The following is a 12850-nucleotide window of genomic DNA, read 5'->3' as shown; positions in this document are numbered from 1 at the left end:
CGGGCTGCGGCGTTCTGGATGAGTTGAAGGGGTTTAATGGCACAGGCAGGGAGCCCAGCCAACAGCGAGTTGCAGTAATCCAGACGGGAGATGACAAGTGCCTGGATTAGGACCTGCGCCGCTTCCTGTATAATAATATAAAAATATATATAATATAAATATAATATGCCATTTAGCAGACGCTTTTATCCAAAGCGACTTACAGTCATGTGTGCATACATTCTACGTATGGGTGGTCCCGGGAATCGAACCCACTACCCTTGCGTTACAAGCGCCATGCTCTACCAACTGAGCTACAGAAGGAGGCAGGGTCGTACTCTGCGGATGTTGTAGAGCATGAACCTACAGGAACGGGCCACATTACATTACATTAGACCAGGGGTGTCAAAGTCAAATGGACGGAGGGCCAAATAAAAAATTTAGCTACAAGCCGAGGGCCGGACTGTTCGAATGTTCATTGAAAATTTTTTAAATGACGCATATAGTCTAGTGAACCTAATTGAACCTACTGAAAACCTAACAAATATATTCCAATATGATCAGATAAATAAAGCAATATTTTCTTATGGCTCTGTCAGTAATCTTTAATTTTCAACAGACACAAAAGACAAATTTCCTTTATATAAAAATCCCCATAACATGAACATTAAATGAAAGAAACCGGTATTCAAGGCACCATCAGTAGCCTATATTTTCTATTTTAGCAAAAGTGGGCTAAATTTACTTCAAAGAAAAAAACAATAATAGCAATTTTCTATCATCCACTCAACTGAAATATTTTAAAAATATAATTGGATTGAAATACAATAAAATAAAGTGCAAAAATCTATTAATCAAAAACAACACTTTGTTTAAGGAGAAGTAACATGCAGTGAAAACAAATATTAAACTTTAACTTTTAAACTTGAACTGAGTAAAAACTCTAAATATGTGATTGCACAGTAATGTTCACTTGTTTGAGGTTGAGGGTGATACTTGGTGGTGTCCCATCTTTTCCACAAGTTCATCAATGTTCGGGGTAAGGCTCTGAGCTGAGGAAATCCTCAGAATTGAGTGGAGGTGTTCAGCAGTAAGTCGACTTCTGTGTGATGTTTTGTTCAAGTTCATCAAAGAAAACAGTTGTTCACACAGGTATGTGCTGCCAAACATAGACAACGTTTGAGCAGCCTGGATGCGCAGCTGGGGCATTGTGTCGGGGAGGAAACGGGCGAACTCCGCAGCACCCACTGCCGCATATTTTGCCCTCAGTGCATCATTGCATTGGAGGTCAATCAACTCCATTTGGAGGTTTGGTGGTGAGCTTTCCACGTCAACAGCAAATGGGTTACCGAGCAGTTCCAACCTGCTTTTTGTGCTTCAAAGTCAGCAAATCGGCGTCGAAAGTCAGCGGCAAGCATACCTATTTTATCAGCCAACTGTGCGCTCGGGAACGCACTGGTAGAGAGCTTCTCTTTCATGGTCTGGCAGCTGGGAAAGTGGCTCAAATTTTCTTTCCGCATCTGCGTCTCCCACAGAGTCAGTTTGGTTTTAAATGCCTTCACTGTACTGTACATATCAGAGATGACACGATCCCGACCCTGCAGCTGCAAGTTCATTGCATTCAGATGACTCGTAATGTCACACAGAAAAGCCATTTCACACAGAAACATTTCGTCTCGGAGTTGTGTTGTGTCTTTCCCTTTGCTGTCCAAGAACAGACAAATCTCCTCACGAAGCTCGAAACATCTTTGAAGCACCTTTCCCTGGCTTAGCCATCGCACCTCTGTGTGATAAGGCAAATCACCATGCCCCGTTTCTAACTCCGTCAGAAATGCCTTGAACTGGCGGTGATTCAAACCTTTGGCTCTGATAAAGTTAACTGTGCGCGTGATGATGCTCATTACATGCTCCATTTTCAAGGCTTTACCGCACAACGCTTCCTGGTGTATGATACAATGATAAGCTGTCAGCTCACCTGTCGCGTTTTCCTCTTGCATCTTTTCCCGTATCTTCCCACCAGTCCGCTCCTGTGTCCACACATCGCAGGTGCTCCGTCGGTTGTCAAACCCACGAGTTTTTCCCAAGGCAGCTCCATCTCATTTACACATCTTGACACCTCTTCATACAAATCATGCCCCGTAGTTGTGCCATGCATAGGACGTAAAGCCAAAAACTCCTCTGTCACGCTTAGGCTGGAGTCCACTCCGCGGATGAAAATTGACAACTGGGCAATGTCAGAAATGTCGGTGCTCTCATCCACAGCCAAGGAATATGCAATGAAATCTTTTCCCTTTTTCACAAGCTGCTCTTTTAGATTGATGGACAACTGGTCTACTCTCTCGGCAATGGTGTTTCTGCTCAGACTCACATTTAAAAAGAGTTGCCTTTTATCTGGGCAAACTTCGTCACAAACTTTAATCATGCAGTTTTTGATGAAATCCCCCTCCGTAAATGGCCGGGCTGATTTAGCGATCTCTTCTGCCAAAATAAAACTGGCCTTGACAGCAGCCTGGCCTTGTGATTTGGCTTTTTTGAACAGAGCCTGTCGAGATTTGAGGCCTCGTTTTAATTCCTCTGCCTTTTGTAGCCTTTGTTCCATGTCCATATTCTTGTTTTTGTCCGCGTGTCTCGTTTCATAATGTCGTCTCAGATTATACTCTTTCAGTACCGCCACACTTTCTCCACACAGAAGACACACAGGTTTTCCAGCTACCTCCGTGAACAAATACTCCGACTCCCACCTTGTTTGAAACCCCCGGTTCTCAGTGTCCACCTTCCGTTTTGCCATTTTTGATGGGTATCTGAAAGTTAATTTTACTGTGATGCTGACAACTGCTGTGCCAATAAATATTGAAATGAAGCAGCCTACTGCTCGGTGCGTCACCGTTGCATTGTGGGAAATGTAGTATTGGTGCGTGTAAAAGATCTGCGGGCTGCCGGCTTGCTGCGGTCTGCGGGCCGGTTCTAATAATAAATCAAGATCATCCCAGGGGCCGTAAAAAACCTTCTCGCGGGCCGGATGTGGCCCGCGGGCCTTGACTCTGACATATGTGCATTAGACTGTCTCCACATTACTTTATACTGCCTCCACATTACTTTATACTGCCTCCACATTATATTATACTGCCTCCACATTATATTATACTGCCTCACATTACATTATACGGCCTCCACATTACATTATACTGCCTCCACATTACATTATAATGCCTCACATTACATTATACTGCCTCCACATTACATTATACTGCCTCCACATTACATTATACTGCCTCCACATTACATTACATTAAACTGCCTCCACATTACATTATACTGCCTCACATTACATTATACTGCCTCCACATTACATTATACTGCCTCCACATTACATTATACTGCCTTACATTACATTATACTGCCTCACATTACATTATACTGCCTTACATTACATTATACTGCCTCCACATTACATTATACTGCCTCCACATTACATTATACTGCCTTACATTACATTATACTGCCTCACATTACATTATACTGCCTTACATTACATTATACTGCCTCACATTACATTATACTGCCTTACATTACATTATACTGCCTCACATTACATTATACTGCCTTACATTACATTATACTGCCTCCACATTACATTATACTGCCTCACATTACATTATACTGCCTTACATTACATTATACTGCCTCACATTACATTATACTGCCTCCACATTACATTATACTGCCTCCACATTACATTATACTGCCTCCACATTACATTATACTGCCTCACATTACATTACATTATACTGCCTCACATTACATTACATTATACTGCCTCCACATTACATTATACTGCCTCCACATTACATTACATTATACTGCCTCACATTACATTATACTGCCTCACATTACATTACATTATACTGCCTCCACATTACATTATACTGCCTCACATTACATTATACTGCCTCCACATTACATTATACTGCCTCCACATTACATTATACTGCCTCCACATTACATTATACTGCCTCCACATTACATTATACTGCCTCACATTACATTATACTGCCTCCACATTACATTATACTGCCTCCACATTACATTATACTGCCTTACATTACATTATACTGCCTCCACATTACATTATACTGCCTCCACATTACATTATACTGCCTCACATTACATTATACTGACTCCACATTACATTATACTGCCTCCACATTACATTATACTGCCTCCACATTACATTATAATGCCTCCACATTACATACATTTACATTTAAGTCATTTAGCAGACGCTCTTATCCAGAGCGACTTACAAATTGGTGCATTCACCTTATGACATCCAGTGGGACAGTCACTTAACAATAGTGCATCTAAAACTTAAGGGGGGGGGGGTGAGAGGGATTACTGAGGGAGCTGTACTTCCTCAGTGGTAGGGAGGCGAGCAGGCCAGAGGTGGATGAACGCAGTGCCCTTGTTTGGGTGTAGGGCCTGATCAGAGCCTGGAGGTACTGAGGTGCCGTTCCCCTCACAGCTCCGTAGGCAAGCACCATGGTCTTGTAGCGGATGCGAGCTTCAACTGGAAGCCAGTGGAGAGAACGGAGGAGCGGGGTGACGTGAGAGAACTTGGGAAGGTTGAACACCAGACGGGCTGCGGCGTTCTGGATGAGTTGAAGGGGTTTAATGGCACAGGCAGGGAGCCCAGCCAACAGCGAGTTGCAGTAATCCAGACGGGAGATGACAAGTGCCTGGATTAGGACCTGCGCCGCTTCCTGTGTGAGGCAGGGTCGTACTCTGCGGATGTTGTAGAGCATGAACCTACAGGAACGGGCCACATTACATTACATTAGACCAGGGGTGTCAAAGTCAAATGGACGGAGGGCCAAATAAAAAATTTAGCTACAAGCCGAGGGCCGGACTGTTCGAATGTTCATTGAAAAATTTTTAAATGACGCATATAGTCTAGTGAACCTAATTGAACCTACTGAAAACCTAACAAATATATTCCAATATGATCAGATAAATAAAGCAATATTTTCTTATGGCTCTGTCAGTAATCTTTAATTTTCAACAGACACAAAAGACAAATTTCCTTTATATAAAAATCCCCATAACATGAACATTAAATGAAAGAAACCGGTATTCAAGGCACCATCAGTAGCCTATATTTTCTATTTTAGCAAAAGTGGGCTAAATTTACTTCAAAGAAAAAAACAATAATAGCAATTTTCTATCATCCACTCAACTGAAATATTTTAAAAATATAATTGGATTGAAATACAATAAAATAAAGTGCAAAAATCTATTAATCAAAAACAACACTTTGTTTAAGGAGAAGTAACATGCAGTGAAAACAAATATTAAACTTTAACTTTTAAACTTGAACTGAGTAAAAACTCTAAATATGTGATTGCACAGTAATGTTCACTTGTTTGAGGTTGAGGGTGATACTTGGTGGTGTCCCATCTTTTCCACAAGTTCATCAATGTTCGGGGTAAGGCTCTGAGCTGAGGAAATCCTCAGAATTGAGTGGAGGTGTTCAGCAGTAAGTCGACTTCTGTGTGATGTTTTGTTCAAGTTCATCAAAGAAAACAGTTGTTCACACAGGTATGTGCTGCCAAACATAGACAACGTTTGAGCAGCCTGGATGCGCAGCTGGGGCATTGTGTCGGGAGGAAACGGGCGAACTCCGCAGCACCCACTGCCGCATATTTTGCCCTCAGTGCATCATTGCATTGGAGGTCAATCAACTCCATTTGGAGGTTTGGTGGTGAGCTTTCCACGTCAACAGCAAATGGGTTACCGAGCAGTTCCAACCTGCTTTTTTGTGCTTCAAAGTCAGCAAATCGGCGTCGAAAGTCAGCGGCAAGCATACCTATTTTATCAGCCAACTGTGCGCTCGGGAACGCACTGGTAGAGAGCTTCTCTTTCATGGTCTGGCAGCTGGGAAAGTGGCTCAAATTTTCTTTCCGCATCTGCGTCTCCCACAGAGTCAGTTTGGTTTTAAATGCCTTCACTGTACTGTACATATCAGAGATGACACGATCCCGACCCTGCAGCTGCAAGTTCATTGCATTCAGATGACTCGTAATGTCACACAGAAAAGCCATTTCACACAGAAACATTTCATCTCGGAGTTGTGTTGTGTCTTTCCCTTTGCTGTCCAAGAACAGACAAATCTCCTCACGAAGCTCGAAACATCTTTGAAGCACCTTTCCCTGGCTTAGCCATCGCACCTCTGTGTGATAAGGCAAATCACCATGCCCCGTTTCTAACTCCGTCAGAAATGCCTTGAACTGGCGGTGATTCAAACCTTTGGCTCTGATAAAGTTAACTGTGCGCGTGATGATGCTCATTACATGCTCCATTTTCAAGGCTTTACCGCACAACGCTTCCTGGTGTATGATACAATGATAAGCTGTCAGCTCACCTGTCGCGTTTTCCTCTTGCATCTTTTCCCGTATCTTCCCCACCAGTCCGCTCCTGTGTCCACACATCGCAGGTGCTCCGTCGGTTGTCAAACCCACGAGTTTTTCCCAAGGCAGCTCCATCTCATTTACACATCTTGACACCTCTTCATACAAATCATGCCCCGTAGTTGTGCCATGCATAGGACGTAAAGCCAAAAACTCCTCTGTCACGCTTAGGCTGGAGTCCACTCCGCGGATGAAAATTGACAACTGGGCAATGTCAGAAATGTCGGTGCTCTCATCCACAGCCAAGGAATATGCAATGAAATCTTTTCCCTTTTTCACAAGCTGCTCTTTTAGATTGATGGACAACTGGTCTACTCTCTCGGCAATGGTGTTTCTGCTCAGACTCACATTTAAAAAGAGTTGCCTTTTTTCTGGGCAAACTTCGTCACAAACTTTAATCATGCAGTTTTTGATGAAATCCCCTCCGTAAATGGCCGGGCTGATTTAGCGATCTCTTCTGCCAAAATAAAACTGGCCTTGACAGCAGCCTGGCCTTGTGATTTGGCTTTTTTGAACAGAGCCTGTCGAGATTTGAGGCCTCGTTTTAATTCCTCTGCCTTTTGTAGCCTTTGTTCCATGTCCATATTCTTGTTTTTGTCCGCGTGTTTCGTTTCATAATGTCGTCTCAGATTATACTCTTTCAGTACCGCCACACTTTCTCCACACAGAAGACACACAGGTTTTCCAGCTACCTCCGTGAACAAATACTCCGACTCCCAACTTGTTTGAAACCCCCGGTTCTCAGTGTCCACCTTCCGTTTTGCCATTTTTGATGGGTATCTGAAAGTTAATTTTACTGTGATGCTGACAACTGCTGTGCCAATAAATATTGAAATGAAGCAGCCTACTGCTCGGTGCGTCACCGTTGCATTGTGGGAAATGTAGTATTGGTGCGTGTAAAAGATCTGCGGGCTGCCGGCTTGCTGCGGTCTGCGGGCCGGTTCTAATAATAAATCAAGATCATCCCAGGGGCCGTAAAAAACATTCTCGTGGGCCGGATGTGGCCCGCGGGCCTTGACTCTGACATATGTGCATTAGACTGTCTCCACATTACATTATACTGCCTCCACATTATATTATACTGCCTCACATTACATTATACGGCCTCCACATTACATTATACTGCCTCCACATTACATTATAATGCCTCACATTACATTATACTGCCTCCACATTACATTATAATGCCTCACATTACATTATACTGCCTCCACATTACATTATACTGCCTCCACATTACATTACATTAAACTGCCTCCACATTACATTATACTGCCTCACATTACATTATACTGCCTCCACATTACATTATACTGCCTCCACATTACATTATACTGCCTTACATTACATTATACTGCCTCACATTACATTATACTGCCTTACATTACATTATACTGCCTCACATTACATTATACTGCCTTACATTACATTATACTGCCTCACATTACATTATACTGCCTTACATTACATTATACTGCCTCCACATTACATTATACTGCCTCACATTACATTATACTGCCTTACATTACATTATACTGCCTCACATTACATTATACTGCCTCCACATTACATTATACTGCCTCCACATTACATTATACTGCCTCCACATTACATTATACTGCCTCACATTACATTATACTGCCTTACATTACATTATACTGCCTCACATTACATTATACTGCCTCCACATTACATTATACTGCCTCCACATTACATTATACTGCCTCCACATTACATTATACTGCCTCTACATTACATTACATTATACTGCCTCACGTTACATTATACTGCCTCCACATTACATTATACTGCCTCCACATTACATTATACTGCCTCTACATTACATTATACTGCCTCTACATTACATTATACTGCCTCTACATTACATTATACTGCCTCCACATTACATTATACTGCCTCCACATTACATTATACTGCCTCACATTACATTATACTGCCTCCACATTACATTATACTATAGTTGTAGGGACTCTCCTGCTGTGGTGTCTGCTCAATGTCTGTAGAATAATGGTTGTAGAGACTCTCCAGCTGTGGTGTCTGCTCTATGTCTATAGAATAATGGTTGTAGAGACTCTCCTGCTGTGGTGTCTGCTCAATGTCTGTAGAATAATGGTTGTAGAGACTCTCCAGCTGTGGTGTCTGCTCTATGTCTATAGAATAATGGTTGTAGAGACTCTCCTGCTGTGGTGTCTGCTCTATGTCTGTAGAATAATGGTTGTAGAGACTCTCCTGCTGTGGTGTCTGCTCAATGTCTGTAGAATAATGGTTGTAGAGACTCTCCAGCTGTGGTGTCTGCTCTATGTCTGTAGAATAATGGTTGTAGAGACTCTCCTGCTGTGGTGTCTGCTCTATGTCTGTAGAATAATGGTTGTAGAGACTCTCCTGCTGTGGTGTCTGCTCAATGTCTGTAGAATAATGGTTGTAGAGACTCTCCAGCTGTGGTGTCTGCTCTATGTCTGTAGAATAATGGTTGTAGAGACTCTCCTGCTGTGGTGTCTGCTCAGTGTCTGTAGAATAATGGTTGTAGAGACTCTCCTGCTGTGGTGTCTGCTCAATGTCGGTAGAATAATGGTTGTAGAGACTCTCCTGCTGTGGTGTCTGCTCAATGTCAGTAGAATAATGGTTGTAGAGACTCTCCAGCTGTGGTGTCTGCTCTATGTCTGTAGAATAATGGTTGTAGAGACTCTCCAGCTGTGGTGTCTGCTCAATGTCTGTAGAATAATGGTTGTAGGGACTCCTGCTGTGGTGTCTGCTCAATGTCTGTAGAATAATGGTTGTAGAGACTCTCCTGCTGTGGTGTCTGCTCTATATCTGTAGAATAATGGTTGTAGAGACTCTCCTGCTGTGGTGTCTGCTCTATATCTGTAGAATAATGGTTGTAGAGACTCTCCTGCACACTGTACCGTCTATCCTCTCATTAAACAATGTTGTGTGGTTCTGTTAGTAACTCAATGTAACAAATGTCTCTCTCCAGGTTTGTGGACGTGGCTCTGAGGACCATCATGCGGGTCATGTGGTTTGCAGGAGGCTTCCATTGGATGACGGTGAAGGGGCGCCAGGCGCTACCGGCCGAGGCCCCTATCCTAACGCTGGCACCCCACTCCTCCTACTTCGATGCGATCCCCGTCACCATGTCCATGTCCTCCATCGTCATGAAGGCAGAGAGCAAGGACATCCCTGTCTGGGGCAGTGAGTAGGATTCTCTATGTCCCATCCGTCTCTCTCTCTCTGTCTCTCTTCCTCTGTCTCTCTCTCTCTCTGTCTCTCTATCTCTCTCTTTCTGTCTCTCTCTATCTCTCTCTCTATCTCTAACCTGTGATCTGGTGTCACCAGGCCTGTACTGTAGTCCTCTAACCTGTGATCTTGTGTCACTAGGCCTGTACTGTAGTCCTCTAACCTGTGATCTGGTGTCACTAGGCCTGTACTGTAGTCCTCTAACCTGTGATCTGGTGTCACTAGGCCTGTACTGTAGTCCTCTGTAGTCCTCTAACCTGTGATCTGGTGTCACCAGGCCTGTACTGTAGTCCTCTGTAGTCCTCTAACCTGTGATCTGGTGTCACCAGGCCTGTACTGTAGTCCTCTGTAGTCCTCTAACCTGTGATCTGGTGTCACCAGGCCTGTACTGTAGTCCTCTAACCTGTGATCTGGTGTCACCAGGCCTGTACTGTAGTCCTCTAACCTGTGATCTGGTGTCACTAGGCCTGTACTGTAGTCCTCTAACCTGTGATCTGGTGTCACCAGGCCTGTACTGTAGTCCTCTAACCTGTGATCTGGTGTCACTAGGCCTGTACTGTAGTCCTCTGTAGTCCTCTAACCTGTGATCTGGTGTCACCAGGCCTGTACTGTAGTCCTCTAACCTGTGATCTGGTGTCACTAGGCCTGTACTGTAGTCCTCTAACCAGTGATCTGGTGTCACTAGGCCTGTACTGTAGTCCTCTAACCTGTGATCTGGTGTCACCAGGCCTGTACTGTAGTCCTCTAACCTGTGATCTGGTGTCACCAGGCCTGTACTGTAGTCCTCTAACCTGTGATCTGGTGTCACTAGGCCTGTGCTGTAGTCCTCTAACCTGTGATCTTGTGTCACCAGGCCTGTACTGTAGTCCTCTAACCTGTGATCTGGTGTCACTAGGCCTGTACTGTAGTCCTCTGTAGTCCTCTAACCTGTGATCTTGTGTCACTAGGCCTGTACTGTAGTCCTCTAACCTGTGATCTGGTGTCACCAGGCCTGTACTGTAGTCCTCTAACCTGTGATCTGGTGTCACTAGGCCTGTACTGTAGTCCTCTAACCTGTGATCTGGTGTCACCAGGCCTGTACTGTAGTCCTCTAACCTGTGATCTGGTGTCACTAGGCCTGTACTGTAGTCCTCTAACCTATGATCTTGTGTCACTAGGCCTGTACTGTAGTCCTCTAACCTGTGATCTTGCGGCACACAGAAGATCATTAGGAAATTCACTAACTCTTTATTATATTTAAGTACAGTTCTAACCGTGTTTTACCTTCGCTGATATTCATAGAGACCTACGAGGGGAAACCTTTCACTGCAGTGTCCGGCCGGGATCTAATAACCTCCTCAACATCTTGTTAGGGTAACCAGGCGTAGCACAGGGAGTGGGTTTGGACATTCATTGTGTTCAGCAGCAGCAAGCCTACTCTGTATTAGAATCATGTTGGCTGTGTAGTGGCTAGACTAGATCCCTGGGACTAATGGCTGTAGTGTAGTGGCTAGACTAGATCCCCTGGGACTAATGGCTGTGTAGTGGCTAGACTAGATCCCTGGGACTAATGGCTGTGTAGTGGCTAGACTAGATCCCTGGGATTAATTGCTGTGTAGTGGCTAGATTAGATCCCTGGGACTAATGGCTGTGTAGTTTAGTGGCTAGATTAGATCCCTTGGACTAATGGCTGTGTAGTGGCTAGATTAGATCCCTGGGACTAATGGCTGTGTAGTGGCTAGGTTAGATCCCTGGGACTAATGACTAATGTGTAGTGGCTAGACTCGATCCCTGGGACTAATGTCTGTAATGTGTAGTGGCAAGACTAGATCCCTGGGACTAATGACTGTGTAGTGGCTAGACTAGATCCCTGGGACTAATGACTGTGTAGTGGCTAGACTAGATCCCTGGGACTAATGGCTATGTAGTGGCTAGACTAGATCCCTGGGACTAATGGCTATGTAGTGGCTAGACTAGATCCCTGGATACAGGCTCAGCACCACAGGGTCCAGCTTTACAGTACAGTAGTTCTGACCCAGATACAGGCTCAACACCACAGGGTCCAGCTCTACAGTACAGCAGTTCTGATCCAGGCTCAGCACCACAGGGTCCAGGTCTCTAGTACAGCAGTAGTCTCTGATCCAGGCTCAGCACCACAGGGACCAGCTCTACAGTACAGCAGTTCTGATCCAGGCTCAGCACCACAGGGTCCAGGTCTCTAGTACAGCAGTTCTGATCCAGGCTCAGCACCACAGGGTCCAGGTCTCTAGTACAGCAGTTCTGATCCAGGCTCAGCACCACAGGGTCCAGGTCTCTAGTACAGCAGTTCTGATCCAGGCTCAGCACCACAGGGTCCAGGTCTATAATACAGTAGTTCTGACCCAGAGACAGGCTCAGCACCACAGGGTCCAGCTCTACAGTACAGCAGTTCTGATCCAGGCTCAGCACCACAGGGTCCAGGTCTCTAGTACAGCAGTAGTCTCTGCTATAGAGGACCTTGAGACCTGTGTCAAAGCAGGGGGAAGAGGAAGTGAGAACCTTGACTAGAGGAAGTGCTCTTGAAGAGTGAACCCCGTGTTGAACCCTGGTGTGACCTTTCAGTCTGACAGGAGTGAAATTCCTGTTTCAGGAAGTGTGGTTTTGAGTCAGAACGGTAACCGGTACAGTTCTGTAAATGATTGGACCTGGACAAGGGCTGGATAACCACTGAAGCTGAGTTCGTAGATAACCACTTTCTGTTAACCACTTCCTGTTAACCTAACAGATTCTCTGTTGTCAAATTACAACCGAAATTGTACAGGAAATGTATAGAAAATGTTAGCTAGACAGATACCTTTTAACCTGGTCTCAGATCAGTTGCTGCTGTCATTCCAATTCAAGTGTAGACCTTAGTAGGTTTTTATGTAGAAAATGTTAGCTAGACAGATACAGAATGCTGTTACCCAGGCTAATATACCTTATGGCCCCAGACCAGTGTTAATGAGTGGAATGCTGATACCCAGGCTAATATACCTTATGGCCCCAGACCAGTGTTAATGAGTGGAATGCTGATACCCAGGCTAATATACCTTATGGCCCCAGACCAGTGTTAATAAGTGGAATGCTGATACCCAGGCTAATATACCTTATGGTCCCAGATCAGTGTTAATAAGTGGAATGCTGTTACCCAGGCT

The 12850-nt window shown here is 44.4% G+C and overlaps 1 protein-coding gene across 1 annotated transcript in view; it reads left to right on the top strand.

The window, feature by feature from the left end:
- The window catches only part of LOC124027023 (lysophosphatidylcholine acyltransferase 1-like), a gene marked incomplete at its 5' end in the record, with an annotated part of 48652 nt that overhangs the window by 8874 nt on the left and 26928 nt on the right, over positions 1 to 12850 (top strand). The window contains one exon of the mRNA XM_046339582.1: positions 9439 to 9653. Within this exon, the coding sequence (XP_046195538.1) occupies positions 9439 to 9653 (215 nt within the window). The remainder of the gene's footprint in view (positions 1 to 9438; positions 9654 to 12850) is intronic.

This window comes from Oncorhynchus gorbuscha, unplaced genomic scaffold (assembly GCF_021184085.1).
Source record: "Oncorhynchus gorbuscha isolate QuinsamMale2020 ecotype Even-year unplaced genomic scaffold, OgorEven_v1.0 Un_scaffold_2894, whole genome shotgun sequence".
In the NCBI taxonomy this organism is placed as follows: domain Eukaryota; kingdom Metazoa; phylum Chordata; class Actinopteri; order Salmoniformes; family Salmonidae; genus Oncorhynchus; species Oncorhynchus gorbuscha.
This window is presented reverse-complemented; position numbering and strand designations above follow the sequence as displayed.